Source organism: Callorhinchus milii, unplaced genomic scaffold (genome assembly GCF_018977255.1).
Source record: "Callorhinchus milii isolate IMCB2004 unplaced genomic scaffold, IMCB_Cmil_1.0 Scaffold580, whole genome shotgun sequence".
In the NCBI taxonomy this organism is placed as follows: Eukaryota; Metazoa; Chordata; class Chondrichthyes; order Chimaeriformes; family Callorhinchidae; genus Callorhinchus; species Callorhinchus milii.
Window position 1 is genome coordinate 812 of NW_024705321.1, and position 25223 is coordinate 26034.

General features: G+C 51.1%; 1 protein-coding gene across 2 annotated transcripts; it reads left to right on the top strand.

The window, feature by feature from the left end:
* Positions 1 to 523: 523 nt before the first annotated feature.
* LOC103191190 (LARGE xylosyl- and glucuronyltransferase 2) lies at positions 524 to 23332 on the top strand (the record flags this gene model as incomplete). Of its 2 annotated transcripts, XM_042346304.1 has the most annotated exon segments (11): positions 524 to 647; positions 9921 to 10092; positions 13079 to 13183; positions 13298 to 13410; positions 16592 to 16717; positions 16817 to 16972; positions 17145 to 17308; positions 17458 to 17736; positions 21416 to 21562; positions 21687 to 21882; positions 22009 to 23332. In XM_042346304.1, coding segments are annotated over 11 exon segments (1780 nt in total), but the record flags the coding sequence as incomplete, so codon positions are not given.
* Positions 23333 to 25223: the final 1891 nt, after the last annotated feature.

Below are 25223 nucleotides of genomic sequence, written 5' to 3' on the forward strand. Positions count from 1 at the left end.
CAGGGCTATGGGGAGAGAGTGGGGGAGTGGGGCTGATCAGGGCTATGGGGAGAGAGTGGGGGAGTGGGGCTGATCAGGGCTATGGGGAGAGAGTGGGGGAGTGGGGCTGATCAGGGCTATGGGGAGAGAGTGGGGGAGTGGGGCTGATCAGGGCTATGGGGAGAGAGCGGGGAGTGGGGCTGATCAGGGCCGAATGGCCTCCGTCTGTGCTGTATAATTCTATGATTCTATAGCTTGCGACTGCCACAGTGAGCAGCGAATGGTGGTGTTAATAGGAGAGCAGAAGATGCAGCTAACTTATGGTGGGAATACTAACTCTTATCAAATACCACCAGAGTCAAAATTTAAAGATGTTTCTTACTCCCACCTCGCAACACAGTATTCAGGTATGGTATATAAGACTGACAGGACTTTAAATTGAATAACAATATCTAAGTTTAATTAAATCACAACAGGAATTGCACAACAGCAAGATTATGTCTGTCAGGTTAGGGTTAGTGAAACACTGTTTAATCTCTCACAGAAAGAACCCACTATATTTCCATTTCATCACGGATGCGGTGGCGTACAGGATCCTCAGCAAACTGTTCCAGACCTGGATGGTTCCCTCTGTATACATCAGTTTTTATGATGCAGATGAGTTGAAGGTAACATTTGGGAATGCTTTAAAGTTCCAGTGTGAGCACAGGACAGGGCAGCGAGAGGGCAGTGCATGACAGGACTGGGCAGGGCAGGGCAGGGCAGGGCAGGGCAGGGCTGGGCAGGGCAGGGCAGGGCAGGGCAGGGCAGGGCAGGACTGGGCAGGGCAGGGCAGGACTGGGCAGGGCAGGGCAGGGCAGGGCAGGACTGGGCAGGACTGGGCAGGGCAGGGCAGGGCAGGGCAGGGCAGGGCAGGACTGGGCAGGGCAGGGCAGGGCAGGACTGGGCAGGACTGGGCAGGGCAGGGCAGGGCTGGGCAGGGCAGGGCAGGGCAGGGCAGGACTGGGCAGGGCAGGACTGGGCAGGGCAGGGCAGGGCAGGGCAGGATGGGCAGGACAGGACAGGGCAGGGCAGGGCAGGACTGGGCAGGGCAGGGCAGGATGGGCAGGACAGGACAGGACAGGGCAGGGCAGGGCAGGGCAGGGCAGGACTGGGCAGGGCAGGGCAGGACAGGGCAGGACAGGGACAGGGACAGGGCAGGACAGGGACAGGGACAGGGACAGGGCAGGGACAGGACAGGACAGGACCGACTGGGAAAGTGTGAAGTTCTGATCCGTGCGCTGACTGAGTTTCTATCTGACAGTTCAGGGCTATAGTTGATCTCAGGGCCTTTGGACAAGAGAATGGGGGAAACTTAGACAAAGTTCCCATTACTGATCATATTCAGTGACCCCATCCCCTCCAGTTCTACGATGCCTGAAGACATGATTGAATCAAATGGTATCAGCGTGAAACTTGACCTTCACATGAGGGAGATGGGGGTAGAAGGGTATGGGAGGGAGAAGGAATGAGACAAAAGCCCTGTTTCCATGCTGTACATTCTTTGTAAATCTTTGCAAATATGTGGACATTAGAGGTCCACAATTCCCTGGAGAGCCGAATACATATTGTCTTAAAATTGGGGATAATTCTTAAATACAGTTAATTTGGGATCTGACAAATGTCATCAAATTAAAGCTGAATTTAAGGAATTTCCACATTCTGTGCAAAACATTGCCATGTGGTACCAGAGGCCACTGCCCTGTCTACACCATCCTCACTGCCCCGTGTACACCATCCTCACTGCCCCGTGTACACCATCCTCACTGCCCTGTGTACACCATCCTCACTGCCCTGTGTACACCATCCTCACTGCCCCGTGTACACCATCCTCACTGCCCCGTGTACACCATCCTCACTGCCCTGTGTACACCATCCTCACTGCCCTGTGTACACCATCCTCACTGCCCTGTGTACATCACCCTCACCACCCTGTGTACACCACCCTCACTGCCCCATGTGTACACCACGCTCACTGCCCCATGTGTACACCACGCTCACTGCCCCATGTGTACACCACCCTCACTGCCCTGTGTACACCATCCTCACTGCCCTGTGTACACCATCCTCACTGCCCTGTGTACATCACCCTCACCACCCTGTGTACACCACCCTCACTGCCCCATGTGTACACCACGCTCACTGCCCCACTTGTACAGCACCCTCACTGCCCTGTGTACACCATCCTCACTGCCCTGTGTACACCATCCTCACTGCCCTGTGTACACCATCCTCACTGCCCTGTGTACACCATCCTCACTGCCCTGTGTACACCATCCTCACTGCCCTGTGTACACCATCCTCACTGCCCTGTGTACACCATCCTCACTGCCCTGTGTACACCACCCTCACTGCCCTGTGTACACCATCCTCACTGCCCTGTGTACATCACCCTCACCACTCTGTGTACACCACGCTCACTGCCCCACGTGTACACCACCCTCACTGCCCTGTGTACACCACCCTCACTACCCTGTGTACACCACCCTCACTGCCCTGTGTACACCACCCTCACTGCCCTGTGTACACTACCCTCGCTGCCCTGTGTGCACAACCCTTGCTGCCCTCACTGCCCCGTGTGTACATTAACCTCCGTGTGTATCCACTGTCAATGCACTGTGTTCACCGTCTTCACTGCCATGTGAACACCACCCTCACTGCACCTGCATACACCGTAATCATTGCCCCTGCGTATACTGTCCTCACTGACACCCGTGTGTACACCACCTTCACTGCCCCCCGTATGTATACCACCCTCATTGCCACCCATGTGCACATCACCCTCATTGCCCACCGTGTGCACCACCCTCACTGCCCCCTGAATATGCATCACCTCAATGTTCCCTGTGTATACCACCCTCACTGCCCCATGTGTACACTACCATCACTGCTCTGTGTACACCACCATCACTGCTCTATGTACACCACCCTCACTGCCCTGTGTGAACGGTACTCACTGCCCTGTGTTCACCACCATCACTGCTCTGTGTACACCACCCTCACTACCTATTATACACCACCCTCATTGCCCTGTGTACACCACCCTCACTGCACTGTGTACAGCACCTTTGCTGCTCTATGTAAACCACTCTCAATGACCTGTGTACACCACCTTCGCTGCCCTGTGAACTCCACCCTCACTGCACCCTGAGAACACCCTGTGTACATTGCTCCCTGTATGTGCATCACCCTCACTGTCTGCTGTGTACACCACCATCACTGTGCCCTGTGTACACCAGCCTCACTGCCTTCTGTACACCAACCTCACTGCCCCGTGTGTACAACACCCTTACTGCCCTCTGTGTAAACGACACTCACTGACCGCTGTGTACACCACCCTCACTGCCCTGTGTACACCACCTTCATTGCCCTGTGTACACCACCCTCACTGCCCTATGTACATCACCATCACTGCTCTGTGTATATCACCCTCACTGCAACTGCGTACACCATACTCATTGCCCCTGTGTACACCATCCTCACTGACACCCATGTGTACACTACCCTCACTGCCCCCAGTATGTACACCACCCTCACTGCCACCCATGTGCACATCACCCTCACTGCCCCGTGTATACCCCACTCACTAACCCCTGTGTGTGCAACACCCGCACTGTGCCCTGTGTACACTAACCTCAGTGCACCCTGTGTACAACACCCTCATCTTGCCCTCTTTACCCTGTGTACATTGCCCCATGTATGTGCATCACCCTCACTGTCCCCTGTGTACACCACCATCACTGCTCTGTGTATACCACCCTCACTGACCCATGTGTACAACAGCTTTACTGCCCCTGTGTAAAGGACACCCACTGCCCCCTGTGTACACCACCCTCGCTACCCTGTGTACACCACCCTCACTGCCCTGTGTGTACACCACCCTCGCTGCCCTGTGTACACCATCCCCACTGCCCTGTGTACATCACCCTCACTGCCCCTGTGTACACCACCCGAATGGCTCCTGTGTACACCATCCTCATTGCACCCTATGTACACCATCCTCACTGCCGTCTATGTAAACCACCTTCACTGTCCCCTCTGTACACACCCTCACTGCTCCGTGTGTACACAACCCTCACCGCATCTTTATGTACATCACCCTCACTGCCCCCTATGTGTACACCACCCTCACTGCCCCCTGTGTGTACACCACCCTCACTGCCCCTTGTGTACACCACCCTCACTGCCCTGTGTACACCACCCTCACGGTCCTGTGTACACCATCCTCACTGCCGTCTATGTAAACCACCTTCATTGTCCCCTCTGTACACACCCTCACTGCTCCGTGTGTACACAAACTCACCGCATCTTTATGTACACCACTGTCACTGCCCCCTATGTGTACACCACGCTCACCACACCCTTTGTGTACACCACCCTCACTGCGCCCTGCGTACACGCCCTCACTGCCCCCTGTGTGTACACCACCCTCACTGCCCCCTGTATACACCACCCTAATGGCTCCTGTGTACACCATCCTCACGACCCTGTGTACACCGTCCTCATTGCACCTTATGTACTCCACCCTCACTGCCGTCTATGTACACCACCTTCACTATCCCCTCTGTACACCACCCTCACTGCCCCGTGTGTACACCACCCTCACTGTGCCCTGTGTACACAACCCTCGCTGCCCTGTATACACCACCCTCGCTGTGCTCTGTGTACACTACCTTTCCTACCTCATCTGTACACCTACCTCACTGCCCTCTATACACCATGGTCACTGCCCTGTGTACACCTCACTCACTGCCCTGTGTACACACACTCACTGCCCCCTGTGTGTACACCACCCTCACCGCATCCTTTATGTACAGCACCCTCACTGCACGCTTGTACACCACCTCCACTGCCTTCTATGTGCACACCGCCCTCACCACACCCTTTGTGTACACTACCTTCACTGCGCCCGGTGTGTACACCACCCTCACTATGATCTGTGTAAATACCCTCACTTCCCCTTGTGTGTACACCACCCTCACTGTACACCACCCTCACTACCCGTGTACACCATCCTCACTGCCCCCTATGTACGCCACCCTCACTGCCCCGTATGTACATCACCCTCACTGCCCCATGTGTACCCCACGAACACTACTCTGTGTACACCACACTCACTGCCCTGTGTACACCACCCTCGATGCCCTGTGTACACCATCTTTACTGCCTTATGTACACCTTCCTCAATGCCCTGTGTACAGCACCCTCACTGCTGTGTGCTCACCACCCTCATTGCCCCTGTGTACACCACCCTAATGGCTCCTATGTACACCGACCTCATTGCACCGTATGTACACCACCCTCACTGTGCCCTGTGAACACCACCCTCACTGTGCCCTGTGTACACCACCTTCACTGTGCCCTGTGTACACCGCCCTCACTATGCCCTGTGTACACCTTCCTCACTGCCCCTGTGTGTACACCACTCCTATTGTGCCCTGTGTACACCTGGATACATCTGCTCTGTGTACACCGCCCTCATTGTGCCCTGTGAACACCACCCTCACTGCCCTGTGTACACACCCTCACTACCCCGTGTACAGCACCCCCACTGCCCCCTGTGTGTACACCACATCCTCAACGCTCCTTGTGTGTGTACAATCCTCACTGCCTCCGTTTATACATCACCCTCTCTGCTCCCTGTGAACACCACACCAGCTGCCCGCTGTGTGTACACCACCGTCACTGCCCCCTGTGTACACGAGCCTAACTGTGCCCTGTGTACACCACTCTTATTGTGCCCCGTGTACACCCTGTGTACGCTGCCCCTGTGTGTACACCAGCCTCACTGCCCTGTGTATCTAATATGCTCACTGCCCCATGTGTAGCCCTCTAACACTGCTCTGTGTACACCACCCTCATTGCCCTGTGTACACCTTCCTCACTGCCCTCTATACACCATTGTCACTGCCCTGTGTACACCTCATTCACTGCCCTGTGACACCACCCTCATTGCGCCCTGTGTGTACACCACCCTCACTGTGCCGTGTGTATACCTGCCTCACTGTGCCCTGTGTACACCTGGGTACATCTGCTCTGTGTACACCTCCCTAACTGTGCCGTGTACACCACCCATGTTTGTACACCATCCTCACTGTGCCCTATGTACACCACCCTATATGTGATCTATGTACACCCCCCTTCCTGCCTCGTGTGTAGACCACCCTCGCTGCCCCATGTACACCACCCCCACTGCCTTGTGTACACCGCCCTCACTGCCCTGTGTATAGAATATGCTCACTGCCCTGTGTGTACATCACCCTCATTGCCCCATGTGTACCCCACTAACACTGCTCTGTGTACACCACTCTCATTGCCCTGTGTACATCACCCCCACTGCCCCCTGTGTACAGCACCCCCACTGCCCCCTGTGTACAGCACCCCCACTGTGCCCAGTGTACCCCACCCTCATTTTGCCCTGTGTACACCCCCCTCACTGTGCCCTGTGTACACCGCCCTCACTGTGCCCTCTGTACACCTCCCTCACTGTGCCCTGTGTACACCGCCCTCACTGTGCCCTCTGTACACCACCCTCAATGTGATCTGTGTACACCCCCCTTCCTGTCTCGTGTGTAGACCACCCTCGCTGCCCCCTGTGTACACCACCCCCATTGCCCGCTGTGTGTACACCACCTCACTGCCCCCTGTATGAACACCCCCCTCACTGTGCCCTGTGTACACCTCCCTCACTGCCCTGTGGACACCTACCTCATTGCGGCCTGTGTACACCACCCTCATCACATACTTTATGTACACCACTCTCACTGCCCGCTGTGTGTACACCACCCTCACTGCCCTCTGTGTACACCTCCCTCACAACCCTGGGTACATTACCCTCACTGCTCCATGTGTACCCCACTAACACTGCCCTGTGTACATACACCACCCTCAATGTACTCTGTGTACACCCCCCTTCCTGCCTCGTGTGTAGACCACCCTCACTGCCCCTGTACACCACCACCAATGCCCCCTGTGTGTACACCATTCTCACTGTGCCCTGTGTACACCACCCTCACTGTGCCCTGTGTACACCACCCTCACTGTGCCCTGTGTACACCACCCTCACTGCCCGTGTGTACGCCACCTTACCTGTGCCCTGTGTACACCGTCCTCACTGCCCCCCGTGTGTACACCACCCTCACTGTGCCCTGTGTCCACTGGCCTCGCTGCCCCATGTGACCACCCTCGCTGCCCTGTGTACACTTTCCTCACTGCCCTCTATACACCATTGTCACTGCCCTGTGTACACCTCCTTCACTGCCCCCTGTGTGTACACCACCCTCACTGTGCCCTGTGTACACCGACCTCACTGTGCCCTGTGTACACCACTCTCACTGTGCCCTGTGTACACCGACCTCACTGTGCCGTGTACACCACTCTCACTGTACTCTGTGTACACCACCCTTCCTGCCTCGTGTGTACACCACCTTCGCTGCCCTGTGTACACCACTCTCGCTGCCCTGTGTACACCACCCTCGCTGTCCTGTGTACACCACCCTCGCTGCCTTGTGTACACCTCACTCAATGCCCTGTGTACACCCCCCTCAATGCCCTGTGTATACCTCCCTCACTGCACCCTTTGTGCATCGCCCTTACTGCCCCTATGTGTACACACCTTCACTGTGCCCTGTGTATACCATGATCACTGTGCCCTGTGTACACCACCCTCACGGTGCCCTGTGTACACCACCCTCACGGTGCCCTGTGTACACCACCCTCACTGCAATGTGTGTACACCACCCTCACTGCCCTGTGTACACTACCCTCACTGCCCTGTGTACACTGCTCTGTGTACAACACCCTCACTGCCCTGCGTACACCACCCTCACTGCCCTGTGTACACTACCCTCACTGCCCTGTGTACACCACTCTCACTGCCCCATGTGTACACCACCCTCACTGCCTCGTGTATACCACACTCACTACCCCATGTGTACATCACCCTCATTGTCCCGTGTGTACACCACCTTCACTGCCCTGTGTACACCTTCCTCACTGCCCTTTGTACAGCTTCCTCACTTCTCTGTGTACATCATCGCCACTGTCTTGTGTACACCTCCCTCAATGCCCTGTGTACACCACCCTCACTGCCCCTGTGTACACCTTCCTCACGGCACCTGTGTACACCACCTTCACTGCGCCCTGTGTACACCACCTTCACTGCCCCGTGTGTACACCACCCTCACTGCAACACGTATAACCCACTAACACTGCTCTGTGTACACCACCCTCACTGCCCTTTGTACAACACCCTCACTGCCCTGCGTACACTACCCTCGCTGCCCCTTGTGTACAGCACTCTCATTGCCCTGTGTACACCATCCTCACATCACTGTGTACACCATCCTCACTGCCCCATGTGTACACCACCCTCACTGCCCTGTGTGTGCATCACCCTCACTGCCCTGTGTACACCATCGCCACTGCCCTGTGTACACCTCCCTAATGCCCTGGGTATACCTCCCTCACAGCCCTGTGTACGCCACCCTCATTGCCCTGTCTACACCATACTCATTGCTCTGTGTACAACACCCTCACTGCCCCTGTGTACACCGTATTCACTGCTCCCCATGTGTACACCACCCTCACTGCCTGCTTTGTACACCATCCCCACTGCCCCCTGTGCGTACATCGCCCTCACTGGCCACTGTGTACACCAATCTCACTGCCCCCTGTGTACACCTCCCTTACTGCCCCCTTTGTACACTACCCTCACTGCCCACTGTTTGTACACATTCACAACCTATCGGAGTACATCGGTGGCCTTCAGCCTCAGCCCCGAGGCTCTGGAACTCCATCCCCCAATGTCTTCGCCGCTTCCTCTCTTTCCTCCTTCAAGGCCTCCATTCCCCCCTCCTCGCTCCCCCCCTTCCCTCCCCTCACCCTGACCATTTCCCCCAATGCTCGGGTTCTGACCCAACTGTACAGCGCCTTGGGACGTCCTCCTGACGTGAAAGGCGCTCTATAAATGCAATCTTGTTGTTGTTGCCCCCTTTGTACACCACCCTCACTGCCCACTGTTTGTACATACTCACAACCTACTGTGTACACCGCCCTCTCTGCCCTGTGTACACCTCCCTCACTGACCCGTGTACACCATCCTCTCTGCCGTGTACAAAATTCTCATTGCACCTTGTGTATGTACACCACCCTCATTGTACCCTGTGTACACCTCCCTCAATGCCCTGTGTATACCTCCCTCACAGCCCTGTGCACACCACCCTCATTGATCTGTGTACACCATCCTCACCGCCCCTGTGTACATCGTATTCACTGCCCCTGTATACACCGTCCCCATTGCTCCTGTGTACACCAACCTCACTGCCCCCATGTGTACACCACCCTCACTGCCCCCTGTGTACCCCACCCTCACTGCCCCGTGTACACCACCCTCACTGCCCCGTGTACACCACCCTCACTGCCCCGTGTACACCACTCACTGCCCCCTGTGTACACCACCCTCACTGCCCCGTGTACACCACCCTCACTGCCCTGTGTACACCACCCTCACTGCCCCGTGTACACCACTCTCACTGTCCCGTGTACACCACTCTCACTACCCCGTGTACACCACCCTCACTGCCCCGTGTACACTACCCTCACTGCCCCGTGTACACCACTCTCTGCCCTGTGTGCAGTTTGAGGCTCTGATTTGTGTACTTAGTTGATGTCCAACATTTGACATTTAGACAGAACGATAGGGATTTCAGACCGGACTGAAGCCAGTGCTTAACCTTCCAAAGTCCAGCACTGCAGTAAACTCCTGTCTGTTAAACTGGGATCTTCGGTCCTGCCGTGGCTTTGGGATTCCCAATGTCCTGCCCGCGTCCTGCAGCCTTTCCGAGAGAAATGAAGGTTTTCTACTTGTCAGAGATGTAAATGTTTTGCTGATTTTTCTGCAGCCTATTGTCGCCTGGATTCCTAACAAACATTACTCTGGCATTTACGGACTGATGAAGCTGGGCCTGACCAACGTCCTGCCGGCTAACCTGAGCCAGGTCATTGTGCTGGACACAGACATTACCTTTGCCACCGACATTGCTGAACTTTGGGCGATCTTCCGCAAATTCACAGGTGATTCTGTGAGGTGAACGGTGTAAGGCGAGTTAGCCTGTGAGCTGGAATGTACGAGACCATTTGCGAAGTGTGTTCATTGGGAGCATAACGACAGCTGTTCTAGTGCTATTAGATGCTGATACCTACCCCTCTCCTGCAATAGTGATAATAATAATCCTTGCATCTGATACAGCGCCTCATCATGTCTTCGAGACGTCTCAAAGCGCCTCACAGGATATACTGTAATAATAATAATCCTTGCATTTGATATAGCGCTTTTCACGTCGGGAGGACGTCCCAAAGCGCTTCACAGAACACACTGTAAAGTGAATTGACTGTATATTTGTGGGCGAACGCGGCAGCCAATTGCGCACAGCAATGTCCCACAAACAGTCGTAGAATGAAAATGACCAATTTATTATTGTTTTGGGTTTTGGAGGATTATTATTAGGCTCTGTGTGGAGTAAGGAAACTTGCCCGAGGTTTTGCCCTGACCTGCCTGGATAGTAGCAAACTGCAGGAGGACGTAAACAGACTGTTGAAATGGGCCCGCCACATGGCAGATGAAGTTTAATGCAGAAAATTGTGAGGTGATGCATTTTGGAGGAAGAATGAAGGAAGAAGAATATATACAATAAATGGTACAGTTTTAATGGGGTTCAGGAGCAAAGAGACCTGTGGGTTCACATACACAGCTCTTTGAAGGTGGCAGGACAGGTTGTTGGAGTTGTTAAAAAGCATATGGGATCCTTGGCTTTCTAAACGGAGGCACAGAGTACAGAAGCAAGTAAGTTCCACTAAACCTTTATAAGTTACTGATTAGGCCTCAATTGGAGTATTGTGTCCCATTCTGGGCACAACAATTTAGGAAGGATATCAAGGCGCTGGATGCTGCAGAGGAGATTTACCAGAATGGTAATAGAGATGAGGGACTTTATGTATGTGGAGAGTCGAGAGAATGTGGCTTTGTTCTCCTTAGAGAAGAGAAGGTTAAGGGCAGATTTAACAGAGGTGTCCAAAATTATGAGGGGTTTTGGTAGAGTAGATTGGGAGACACTGTTTCCATTGGCAGGTGGGTCAATAACCAGGGGACATAGATTTAAGATAATTGGCAAAAGAACCAGAGGGGAGATGAGGAGAAACTTTTTTACTCAGAGAGTTGTTATGGTCTGGAAAGCACTGCCTGAAAGGGCGGTGGACACTGATTCAATAACAACTTTCAAAAGGGAATTGGATAGGTACCTGAAAAGATAACATTTGCAAGGATATGGGGAAAGAGCGAGAGAGTGGGACTGATTGAGGAGCTATTTCAAAGAGCTGGCACAGACATGATGGCCGAATGGCCTCCTTCTGTGCTGTAATACTCTATAATGCTATGATTCTAGTTTGAAGGGATTATTACCTCGGAAAAGTGATCTGCTAATTGACTAACAACTGCGTTCCTACGTACTACTAGGTAAACAGAAGTGTGTGGAGTAAAGAAAGTTGCCCAATGTTTCACCCAGGTCATCTCACTTGTGAGGCGAGTGCTCTAACCACTAAGATACAGGACTCCACAATGAGGAGACAGATTGTTAATTTACATGTTTCAAAGAGGGAGAGAAGAAACAACTTGCACTTGTATACCTTTATGTCTGGGAATGTCTCTGAATACTTTACAGAACAGGGTGGGAGATTCGGTGCTGGTAGGAGAGAGGTAGCCAAAGCACAGTAAAAGTCAGAGGTCTTTAGACTTAAATTCAAAGAGAGTGCAAAGTGAAGAGATTTTGGAAGAGTTCCAGAGAGTGGGGGCAAGATGCGTGGGTGGATGGGTTGAGGGACAAGAAGCAGCATCATTAGAGCTGAGAGGGTTGGCAAAAGAAAGGATGTTTACCATCAGTCCTTCTCGCAACAAGAACAACCCATTGCACTTGTACAGCACCCTTCACGTCAGAAAGATATCCCAGGGTGCTGGACAGACAGGGGTTATAGCAGAATATAAAGTGCACCAGATTCCCTGACTTGGAGGCCTGCACACTGTTGAATTCCCAAAGCGGCATTAACTGAGCTCTAGGTTTCATTGCTTTAATATTTTTGATAATAATCCTTGCATTTGATACAGTGGCTTTCACATCAGAAGGATGTCTCAGAGCGCTTCACAAGATCTAATATAAACTTTGGGTACTGTATTTTTTAGCGGAACCCGGCTGCCAAATTAGGTACAGCGATATCCCACAAAAGCTGCAAAGTGAACGAATGATTTTATCTGGATTCTAATTCTACTAATTATTCTATACGATACATTTGGAATCATAGAAACAGGAGGAGGCTATTCAGCCCCTCGAGCCTGTTCCACCATTTTATAAGACCATGGCTGATCTGCACCTCAAGTCGTTACCGCCCTCGCCCCATATCCCTGAATACTCCTACTTAACAAATAGCTATACCTCCGTCTTGAAGAGAGATTTGATTACTGAGCACAAAAAATAGCCTTTAAAATACGAGTAAAGATTAAAGTTAATTTCTGAAGCAATTTTAGAAATAGTCCAGGATATTGTGGGATTGATTGTTTCTATGCAGCCACTGAATCATAGAACTATACAGCACTGGAGGAGGCCATTCGGCCCATCATGTCTGTGATGGCTCTGCCAGGGCGTGACATCATCCAGTATAACCCAGAAAGTACGAAGAAACTGCTATAGAAGCAGACTGGGCAGACCGTGGGAACATGTCCCAGACTTCCTCTTCAAGTAAAACTTTTTGTGATCATTGACTTAATAATTGTTTAAAGTGAATTGTCAAAAGTCTTATTTGGAAGATGAACTTCCTGATCATTCATTCTGGTTTGCTACAAAACAAAACACATAGACACTCCACTTTATAGTAAATGCTATGAAGCACTTTGAGACATCCTTCCAACATGAAAGGTGCTGTATCAAATGCAAGGATTATTATCTATTTGAAAGATGACTGAAATGACCTTGTTGTATGTGACATGGGTGACAAGGCTTTCTCTTCCTTCTAGATAAACAAGTAATTGGGCTAGTGGAAAATCAGAGTGACTGGTATCTGGGAAATCTTTGGAAAAACCATAAGCCGTGGCCAGCACTGGGCAGAGGCTTTAACACTGGTAGGAGTTTGATCAGCAGCGAGGCTTCAAATGGATTTGCTGGATAATTCAGTACCACGTGTTGCATCCTAGTGATACACATCGCTGAATGTCCTGTGTTTGCTGTGTGTGTAGGTGTGATCCTGCTTCTGATGGACAGGCTGCAGAGGAGAGGCTGGGAACAGATGTGGAGGTTGACTGCCGAACGGGAGCTGATGAGTATGTTCTCAACATCGCTGGCTGATCAGGTAGGAAATGAAGCAATTAACAGTGCAATCCCAGGGCAGCTTCTGCATGTAATTCTGCGTGTGTGGCTCCTTGTTACACAGCAGTTTGAGATTTCAGACACTGTTAACCCCAAATCATGCAAACATTATACAAAAACATCTGAGGTTGACAGGATGTCACTGTAGACTCTGTTTCTGGGCTGTCCAGTGGGTTCGCAATCCATGATTTGATACCAATCTGAGATTTTAGAAAGCCATCTTTTAAATTCCCACAGGTTAGCACAGTAATATTTTACAATTGAGACATTAGTTAGAAGTGAACAGAAAATATTTCTTCATACACAGGATTGTGAAAATGTGTTAATGATTTGCCTAGAAAGCCATAGAATCAGAGTCCATTCATAGACCCGATGATACTCCAGAGCACTGCATTGTCTTTCAGATGAGAAGTTAAACCAAGGTCCCAAAGGTACGAATCTCCTGGGGTTCTGTCCGACAGTTCCACAGATTTAAAAATCTGGTTGTGGGACTTGCTGAGTGCAAATTGACTGCATTCGCCTATAAATCACTGGACTTTACACCAGTGGTGGCTCCTGAACATTTGCACGAGTCTAGATAAGCCCGTGTTCGATTAGTAGCGTGTTTTCATTTTTTTCTTCATTAGAATCATACAGCACAGAAGCAGGCCATTCGGCCCATCGTGTCTGTGCTGGCTCTTTGAAAAGAGCTTCCAAATCAATCCCACACCCCCACTTTCTCTCCACAGCCCTGATCAACCCCACTCCCCCGCTCTCTCCCCATAGCCCTGATCAACCCCACTCCCCCGCTCTCTCCCCATAGCCCTGATCAACCCCACTCCCCCGCGCTCTCCCCATAGCCCTGCAAACTTGTCTTCCCCAAATAATTATCTACTTCTCTCTTAAAAGTTGTTATGGAATTGGCTTCCACCAGCCTTTTAGGCAATTCCAGATCCCAACAACTCGCTGTGAAAACATTTCTCCTCCCCTTGCCTCTGTTCATTTTAACAACTATTTTAAATCGGTGTCCTCGGGTTACCGACCGACTCGCCAGTGGGAATAGTTTCTCCTTGTTCACCCTATCGAATCCCTTATCATTTTGAAAACTTCTCTTAAGTCTCCTCTTAACCTTCTCTGCTCCAAGGAGAATAATCCCAGCTTCTCTCGCCTCTCCTGATAACTGAAGCCCCTCATTCCTGGTACCATCCTGGTCCATCTCCTTCACACCCTTGACATCGTTCGTCAAGTGTGGGGCCAGAACTGAACACAGTCTCTCGCTGAGGCCTAACCAGTGTTTTATATAAAGGTTTATCATAACTTCCAGACTTTTGTATTCTATGCCCCTATTTATAAAGCCCAGTATCCTGTATGCTTTTTTAACAGCTTTATCTGCCTGTCCGGCCACCTTCAAAGATTTACTATATGACCCCCAGGTCTCTCTGTTCCTTCACCCCCTTTAACACTGTATCATCAGCGTATATTGCCTCTCCTCATTCTTCCTCTCAAAATGCATCACTTTGCATTTCTCCACATTAGATTTCATCTGCCACCTGTCTGCCCATTTTATCAGTCTGTCTATTTTTGAGGGATAATAATAATAATAATAATAATAATCCTTGCATTTGATACAGCGCTTTTCACGTCGGGAGGACGTCCCAAAGCGCTTCACAGAAGACACTGTAAAGTGAATTGACTGTATATTTGTGGGCGAACGCGGCAGCCAATTGCGCACAGCAATGTCCCACAAACAGTCGTAGATTGAAAATGACCAATTTATTATTATTTTTTTTGGTTTTGGAGGATTATTATTAGGCTCTGTGTGGAGTAAGGAAACTTGCCCGAGGTTTCGCCCTCTGCCTGGAATTGAACTCAGGTCTCTCACTTGCAAAGCGAGTGCTCTAACCACTGAGCTACAGGACTATGCTCCACATGAGGCTTCTCCGGCCCTTCCTCAACTAAGCCTTCAAGCATAACCTTCTATTCCTTTCTCCCTCATGCACCTCTCTAGCTTTCCCTTAAATACATCTGTGTTATTTGCCTCAACATTTCCTTGTGGTAGCATGCTCCAGATTCCCAGTACTCTCTGTGTGAAAAAATGTCTTCTAACTTCCCTATTTGATCTATTGGTGACTATTTGTTATTAATGGCCCCTGGTTTTGGTTTCGCCCACAAGTGGAAACATCTTCCCTATGTCGACCCTATCCAAACCTTTCATCATTTTAAAGACTTCTATCAGGTCACTCCTTACCCTCCTCTTTTCAAGAGGAAAGGAAGGACCCTTTGGCTTTTGACTCCTCCCCAGAGGTGTCACCTCCCTGACTGGTCTTCAGTAGAGAACTGGTTTGTGATTGCCACACTCTCAGGGGATTTCTGCACTGCCCGTCCCCTCTTAATAATAATAATAATCCTTGCATTTGACATAGCGCTTTTCACATCTTCTCGACGTCTCAAAGCACTTCACAGAATAGACTGTAAAGTGAATTGACTGTATACTTGTGGGCGAACGCGGCAGCCAATTGCGCACAGCAATGTCCCACAAACAGTCGTAGATTGAAAATGACCAATTTATTATTGTTTTGTTTTGGAGGGATTATTCCTACCATGCCGAGTGGTCACCCCCTCACTCTCCTTCTGAACCCTCTGTGGCTGTGCGGTGACCACCTCCTGAGACATTCAATCGATGAACTCTTCAGCCTCCCTGTATGCCATGTAGTGGAACCAGCCTCTCCTCGAGCTGAAGCTTGAGCAGCCGGAGGCACTTCCTAAACACGTGTCTGTCCAGGGCACACAAAGCCTCCAGGACTTCCCCCACATGGCACACATTGTGCACGCAACCGGTCTCAGCTGCCCTTACCATGTTCCCAGACATATTTTATAGTGTTTTAATAAAAATGACACATTTTATAATTATGCATCTCTTTCCCCCTCTCACCCAATTCCTTAACAGAAATCTTACTCTGTTTCCCCTCACTCAGTTCCCTCCGCCTGCTGCTGGGCTCTCTGCTCAAAATGAAACCTGCCAGGTTGATTGGTCCGGGTTACCCATTGTCATGTGTGCATTTTTTGAATACTCATGCGTACATGCCACATTTGTAAAACCCCAATACTCTCATTGTCTCCTCTTGGGGGCAATAAGAATTTGTATGTTTCTTATATTCTCTAATATCATTGTTCTATTTTCTCAGGATATTTTTAATGCTGTTATTAAGCAGAACCCATCCATAGTGCATCAGCTGGCTTGTTTCTGGAACGTGCAGTTATCAGACCACACACGATCCGAACTCTGTTACACTAAAGTCTCAGATCTGAAGGTGTGTTAAGTGGGTTGGTTTGAAAGGTTTGGCTGTTGCTCAAACTGACAGGATATGTCAGTCCTGTTTCACTCTCTTCATTCTCTCTCTGACCTGCAGGTTATCCACTGGAACTCCCCTAAAAAGCTGAGAGTCAAGAACAAACATGTGGAGTTTTTCCGGAATCTGTACTTGACATTCCTGGAATATGATGGGAATCTGCTGCGTCGTGAGCTCTTTCGGTGTCCCAGCCAGACCAGCACAGGAAGACAACGGGTCAGTGTTTCTGATGGATTGAAATTAACTGTGAATGACATTGGTTGCAATCCAAAGCTTAGTGGCTCATCCACTTGGAAGCCAGTGCTTCTCTTGGGGGTCAGGTCAGGCTGCTGGAGGTTGTGTGGAGGGCTGGAAGCAGGGCTGGATTGTCATGTTCCCCTGTGTTCAGTTGCAGAGAATGCTGGAGGAGCTGGATGAGGATGACCAATGCTATGATTTTCGACGTGAGCGGATCACTGATCACCGGACCCATCTATACTTCCTGCATTATGACTTCACTGACAACATGGACGAAGCTGGTGTTACACTGGTCACCCAGCTTTCCATGGACAGGTAATGTGGATACGTAACACTGATTCATTGTCTCCCTGAGCTGGTCTGGCTGGGATACTACAAGAGTTCACGACCCACAAGAGGAGGAGCGTATCTATGAACTTCCTGCATGATTTTAATTTCCTGGTTTCTCTTTCCTCATCTCCTAGGTTACAGATGGTGGAAGCAATTTGCAAGCACTGGGAAGGCCCTATCAGCTTGGCGCTCTATCTGTCTGATGCAGAGGCTCAGCAGTTCCTTCAGTATGCACTGGCTTCCCAGGTGCTGAGGAATCGCAGGAATGTTGGCTACCATATAGTGTACAAGGAGGGTCAGTTCTACCCTGTGAACTTGCTACGAAACATTGCACTGAAGCAAGTAAACACCCCGTATGTCTTTTTGACAGACATTGATTTTCTGCCAATGTATGGGCTCCATCAATATCTCAGGTAGAGTGATTTATATGTCTTCCAGCAGCTGGATTGTTTTCAGGCCACTGTGCAAAACGTGCGGTAGCCCATTATGTTTGCTCAGAATCCCATCTCTTGCGGTCCGATCCTGCTTGTTCCAATATCTGCACTTTATCTCCTCCAACGGTTTCTCCTCCCGTCCTCACATGATTACCTGCAGAGTGCAGTGGGCTCTAACTTCAGCTTACATGCTTCCCTTAGCAACTTCATCTCCGTACACATAGTTAACATCCACTTACAATACAATTTACACTTATATAATGCCTTTCACATTGGGAGGATGTTTCAAAGCGCTTCGGAATGTCAGCTGGGCACCCAAGTTGTGGATGGAAGTTGAAGGGGGTGGGGAAAGATGACCGAACGCATGGTCAAAGAGGCATGTAAAATTTGCACTGCTCCCACTCCTGTCCTTTACCCTCCACTACTCCCACTCAATCTTCTTTCCCACCGCCCTCTCCACCTCCTATCCCTGCTCGACCTTCCCACAGCCTCCCTCTGCTCCAGCCTGGGAATCCTCTGTCACGCTCACTGTAGCCGATGCCGCTAGCTGTCCCAACATCAGCCACCCTGACTGCCCCATTCTCCACCTCTGCCACAATGCCCATCGGTCCCTGACTCTGGGGGCCACCCTCTCCTCTCTTATCCGCATCCCCACCCTCCGTCAATCCTCCCCCCACCCCTCGTCTCGCACATTCCTCCACCACCAGCTGTCCCCTCTGCATTGGTATACAAAATGCCCACTCGCTCTCCAGCAAAACGCTCACCATCCAACATTCTCGCCCTCACCGAAACCTGGGTCACCCAAGGCAACACCTTCCCCCTGACAGAGGCCACAGCACCCGGCTACCCTTTCCATCATACCCCTTGACCTAACCACCGTGGTATGGTGTGGTTCTCAACTCCAGGTCCCCGCTCAGCCTATCCCCTTACTCCTCTGGTTCCTTCCCCTCCTTTGAGTACCTTATCCTTTATTAACCCTCCAACCTTTCCCTCAAAATTCTCCTTATTTATCGTCCCCAAATCTTCCCCCACCTTCCTCATGGAACCTCCACCCTCCTCTCCTCCTTCTGCTCTGAATTATTATCTGAGGCGACTTAATAATAATAATCCTTGCATTTGACATAGCGCTTTTCACATCTTCTCGACGTCTCAAAGCACTTCACAGAATATACTGTAAAATTAATTGACTGTATATTTGTGGGCGAAACGCGGCAGCTAATTGCTCACAGCAGCGTCCCACAAACAGTTGTGGACTGAATGACCAAATTGTTATTGCTTTTTTTTCTTGAGGGATTATTATCAGGCGTGTGGAGTAAGGAAACTTGCCCAAAATTTCACCCTGCTGGGAACCGAACCCATGACTCTCGCTTGTAAGGCTAGTACTCCAACCACTCTAACCGGGGCCAGGGCTCTCTCTTCAACCAGCACTTCACCTCCTCCTGCTCTACCTCTGCTGACGTCTCCTCCCTCCTCTCCTCTCACAACCTCTCCCTCCACATCAACTCTGCCACCAACATCAACATGCCCCCCACCCCTCCCTCCTCCCCCCTGACCCCAGCTCAGGTCTGAAATGCTGTACACTGTCCAGCGCCTTGGGATGTCCTCCCGACGTAAAAGGCGCTATAAAAATGTAATCTTGTTGTTGTTTTTGTTGCCACCCACATCCACAGTCATCACCCTTGATCTGGTGATTACTCAGAGTCTCACCATCTCGGACATCACCATCATTGACAAAACCATTTTGGATCACTACTTCATCTCCCTTAACTCTGCTATCCCCCGTCCCCCACTCAACCTATCTCCTACTGTCCTTGGAAAAAATATTTCCCCCACTCTCTCCGCTGCCCTGGAATCATCCAAACTGCTACCCCTCTGGCCCTCTTCTCACAACGACCTACCCTCCTCACTCTCTTCTCCACAACTCCCTCTCCTCCATCCTTGACTCCCTTGCCACCTTCAACCCCCCCCCCCAAAATTGCCTCCTACTCCCATAAATTCCTTGGTACCAGCCACCTCCAATCCCTCAAGGTACAAGTACATGTCACGGAATGCACCTGGATCAAATCAAACCTAACAGTCCATCGGTAGATCTGGCTAGACCATACCAAAGCAGTAGCTCTGCCTTCACCTCCGCCAAATCATCCTTCAACTCCAAGATAGTCTTGGAGGTCAGGACAATTCCAGGCTCCTCTTCTCCACCACCAACTGCCTCCTCTGTCCACCTTCCTGTGTCTGGCCCATGCTCTCCTCCAATTCCAACTGCGAGAAGATGTCATATCCCAGCTTTGCTCTTTCCTCTCCTGCCATTCCATTTATGAACCCCTCCAATCAGGTTTCCGTACTGCCCACAGCACAGAAACAGCCCTGGTCAAAGTCACTAACAGCATTCTGTCATCTGCACCCAGAGCTCTCTCTGCCTCCTTGTCCTTCGACATTGTCGACTATTCTATCCACCTACACAGCCTCTCCTCTCAGCTCAAGCTTCACGTCCTGCCCTTGCCTGGTTTGAATCCTATCTCTCCCACCGTCTCCACTTTGTTTGCACTAACGGCTTCTCCTCTAACCCCCGCACCGCTACGTGTGGCGTTCCTCAGGGCTGTCCTTGGTCCCCTCCTATTCAATATCTATATTCTCCCCCATGGCGACATCATCTGCAGATGTGGGATTAACTTGCACGTGAATGAGGATGACACCCAACTCTATCTCTCTGCCTCCATCCTCGACTCACAGAATGCTTGTTGGACATCAAGTCCTGGATGAGAGCTAACTTTCTTCAGTTGAATGACACAGGACCGAGGCTCTCCTGATTGGCTCCCATCAGCACCTCCAAACCTCGGGCACTGACAGCGTCTCCCTTCATGGATGCACACTACTACAGCCAATACGGAACTCCTTGAGTTTTGTTTGACCCTCAACTGTCCTTCACCCCCCACATCCATGCCATGACCGCCTTTCCCCACCTCCGCAACATTGCCCGGCTTCACCACTGTCTCTCACCGCAGGCCACCGAGACCCTCATACATACCTTCATCACATCCAGGCTTAACTACGCAAACTCCCTGCTTGACGGCCTCCCCAACTCCTCCGTCCACAGGCTGCAGATCATCCAGAACTTTGCAGCCCGTGTCCTCTCCCCACCAGGCTCTGTGGCCCTATCACCCCCATCCTCGCCCAACTCCACTGGCTTCCCAATACACCAGAGGATACAGTTCAAGATCCTGGTCCTCATCTTCAAAGCCCTGCATGGCCTTGCTCCGCCCTACCTCTGTGAACTCTGAACCCACTACCAATCTGTCCGCTCCATCTGCTCATCAGGCTCCGGGGACCTGCTTCACGCCCCTAGCCTTGCCTGTGCTGTCATTGGTGGGCGGGCCATCAGCCTCTCTGCCCCCACACTATCAAACTCCATCCCACAGACCCTACCCCTCGCTTCCTACCTTGCCTCCTACAAGACCCGTCTTAAGACCATGGTTTTGGACCATACTTTCGGTCACCCTCCTACCCCTCCCCTCCCTCCACCCCTCCTGATCTCAACCACCAGCTCGGGGGTGGATCCCTGACTGTCTAGCACCTTGGGACATCCTCCTGACGTGAAAGGTGCTATACAGATGTGATTTGTTGTTGTTATTCCTGTCATGTGTTGCCTCTGTGCCTGCAGGAAGTCCATCATCCAGCTGGAGTTGGACAGTGAAAAGAAGGCACTGATTGTTCCAGCGTTTGAAACATTGCGCTATCGTCTTTCGTTCCCAAAATCCAAAGCAGAAGTGCTCTCGATGCTTGACATGGGGACTCTTTACACATTCAGGTAGGGACCTGCCCACTTGAGGCTCACTCTTTCTGCAACCGCCTACCTACCCAACCCTGTTGATTGCCCTTTATTCAACCCTTTATTCTGATTTCAATCAAGGTGACCTTGTTTATTTTGCCAGGTACCATGTCTGGACTAAGGGACATGCTCCAACCAATTTTGCCAAATGGCGCACAGCGACCACTCCGTATAAAGTGGAGTGGGAGGCAGATTTTGAGCCTTATGTTGTAGTAAGGCGAGATTGTCCAGAGTATGATCAGAGATTTGTTGGATTTGGATGGAATAAAGTGTCTCATATCATTGAACTTGATGCTCAGGTGAGTAAAGTATGAAGATGTGATGGAAGATTTGAAAATCTTGCACAGCTGCTTACTTTGAATTACTAGCACTTACTAGAGGTTACTGGGAACGTTGCTCATGATGCAAATCTCTTAATTTCACAGGAGTATGAGCTGATGGTCCTCCCCAATGCATACATTGTCCACATGCCCCATGCTCCCAGCTTCGACATCTCCAAGTTCCGCTCCAGCTCACTTTATCGCAAATGCCTGAGAACACTGAAAGAAGAATTTCATCAGGATATATCCCGAAAGTACGGTTCCACAGCACTAAAATATCTGACAGCAGAGCAGAGCATCTAGAGGCCTCTACTGAAAGCTGCACCTTGTTCGGAACAGGCTTTAGGAATAGGCCCCGTACATACACATTGTACCAGGCTATTTATCTGTATTGTAGGGATCAATACAGGCACACTATATGCAGCTCCCTGTATCTACATGTTTTGGCTCAATGTAGATTGGGACGTAACTGAATGTAAACTTTGGACAATTGGCTGAGTTTTCTATCTTTTTTCTCTCTATTTAAATTATACAATTTCGGAACATGTAAGTAGTGATTTTTTTTAGAAATAGTAAAGTGGGTTTTGCTGTTTGCCCACAACCTGTGTATTAATACACTTGTTCAGTGTGGAAGCATCACATACAGAACTATGTTCTGAGGCAGCCTTGTTACTCTTCAAGATTAACCCTTTCTTATAGTATAATTGTCCAGCCATTTCTCTGCTTTCCATGAGACTTGCAGTGAGCACAAGGTGGGTATCAAATGGTTAACAGTTGGTATGAGTAAAGGTAGTGTGTGAAATTATGTTACCATTATCATAACCTGTACTAGACTGGTACTGTCCTTGATTGTAGTTCTGAATCTGGTTAAGCATTGATGGCTTCTAAACCTCACGGCCATAAACATTGTCAATTGCCTCCAGCCTGCCAGCACTCCCAATGATGGAGGGAATTGCCAGCTCCTGCCTGAAAATATGGTTTTATGATGTATTAGATTTTCGGCATCAAATCCTGGCATAGCATGCCAGAACCAGTGACACACTTGGGATCACCTGGATACAGAAAAACTTCTTCCTGTTCCCGTGACTGTTTGTTGGTCCCAAAGTGGATGATGGCGCTGTTGGAATGGGATTTGGGACAATGGTAATTTCTAATCCTGTACATTCCTATGTTCCTATGGAATGGTTTAATGATGCTTCTGTTTTTCTAATCACCCAAAACTGTCTTTTCTGCCAAGGTGGATGCTCTGGAATAGAATGGCTCTCTGTTCATTCTGCTGTTATACTGTTACACTTGACTGTACTTGGAACTTGTCCTGAAGCAAGGCTGTAGTTTCTTCCATAGTTTGAGTAAAACAAAAAAAATTTCTGCAGAGAAATTTGGATAATTGCTATAAATCAAAATTTTCTCATTAAAACTGATCTTAGTTCTTGGTTTGTCTGCCTATAATTAAGCTTGTAATAATAATCCAAATATTTGATGTAGCATCTTTCACAACGGGAAGATGAAAAAATATATATTGTAGAGTGGAGACTGACTGTCTGACATCGAGTCTTGGACGAGAGACAACTTTCTTCAGCTCAACGTGCGAAAAACCGAGGCCCTCCTGATTGGCTCACGTCGGCGCCTCCGCACCTCAGGCGCCGACACCATCAGCTCCGCACTCTCCACCTCTCAAAGCCATCAGGAACCTCGGGGTTCCCCTCGACCCTGAGCTGTCCTTTCTCCCTCACATCCGCACCACAACCGGCACCGCCTTCCACCACCTCCGGAACATGGCCAGACTACGGCACTACCTCACCCCTCACGCGGCTGAAACTCTGGTTCACGCCTTTGTCACCTCAAGGCTGGACTATGGGAACTCTCTCCTCGCCGGCCTTCCCGCCACCTCCCTCCACACTGCAGGTCATTCAGAACTCTGCAGCTCGTGTACTGTCCCGCACCAGACACCGCGACCACATCACTCCCACCCTCACCCTCGCCCTCACCCTCGCCCTCACCCACACCCTCGCCCTCGCCCTCGCTCGCCTCCACTGGCTCCCCATCCCCCAGAGGATCGAATTCAAGATCCTCATCCTCACCTACAAGGCCATTCCCGGCCTCGCTCCCTCCTACCTCTCCGACCTACTATCCCCCCACGTACCCCCCCGTACCCTCCGTTCCTACGGCTCCGGTCTGCTCCACGTCCCCCGCCCCAACCGCCCTACCATCGGTGGTCGGGCCTTCAGCCTCTCAGCCCCAAGGCTCTGGAACTCCATCCCCAGTGCCTTCGCCGCCTCCTCCCTCTTCTCCTTCAAGGCCGGTCTCAAGACCTTTCTCTTTGACCTTCAGCCTTCAGCTCCGCTCTTGACTCTCTACCCCCTCCTCACTCCCTCCCTTCCCTCGCCTCACCCTGACCATTTCCCCCCTCCTCGCTCCCTCCCTTCCCTCCCCTCACCCTGACCATTTCCCCCCTCCTCTCTCCCTCCCTTCCCTCCCCTCCCCCTGACCATTTCCCCCCTCCTCGCTCCCTCCCTTCCCTCCCCTCACCCTGACCATCCCCCCCTCCTCGCTCCCTCCCTTCCCTCCCCTCACCCTGACCATTTCCCCCCAATGCTCGGGTCATGACCCAACTGTGCAGCGCCTTGGGACGTCCTCCCGACGTGAAAGGCGCTTTATAAATGGAATCTTGTTGTTGTTGTTGTTTTTAGGAGAAAATGGCAACCAATTTGCAAAGGAAAATCCCATAAGCTGCCGTGAAGTGAATGAAGGATGTTATCTGGGCATTGCTGGTCTAGTGGTAGTGCGATGGGATTTTTAAAGTTCACCTGAATTGGAAGGGTTCTCTCTTTCAGTGCCCTCCTGTTTTGCGGGTGAGTTGGGGGGTCAGTCAGGTCTCTTCGCAGCTGTGGAATGTGGAAATCGGGTCCGAGCTCTGTGCGGGTCTCCTGTGTGGCTTCTGCACCAGGTGTGGGCTGATAGCATTGTGGGCACTGCTGGTGGACAGACCCGGAGCGGCAGACAAGTCATTGGGGGTTGAGGTTCTTCCCCCTCAGCTCCTGTGACCCTACAACCCAAAGCCCTGTCGGGGCGCGCGGTCCTGACTGGACAGACCGCGGGAAAGCGGGTTACACTCCAGCAGTTACCCCAACACACACTCCGGGTCCGCCCCCAACCCCGGCCTCATCCTCTCTGGTGTCCATTCCGCGGTAAGTTGCGGGTGTCCGCGCGTGTCTGACGGCAGCGGCTGCGATGCGGGTCCGGGGACGGCCATTTTGAGTGTCCGGGCGGAAGGGGCGTGGCCTCACAGCCGAGTGACGGCAGACGCCGGAAGCGCCGCC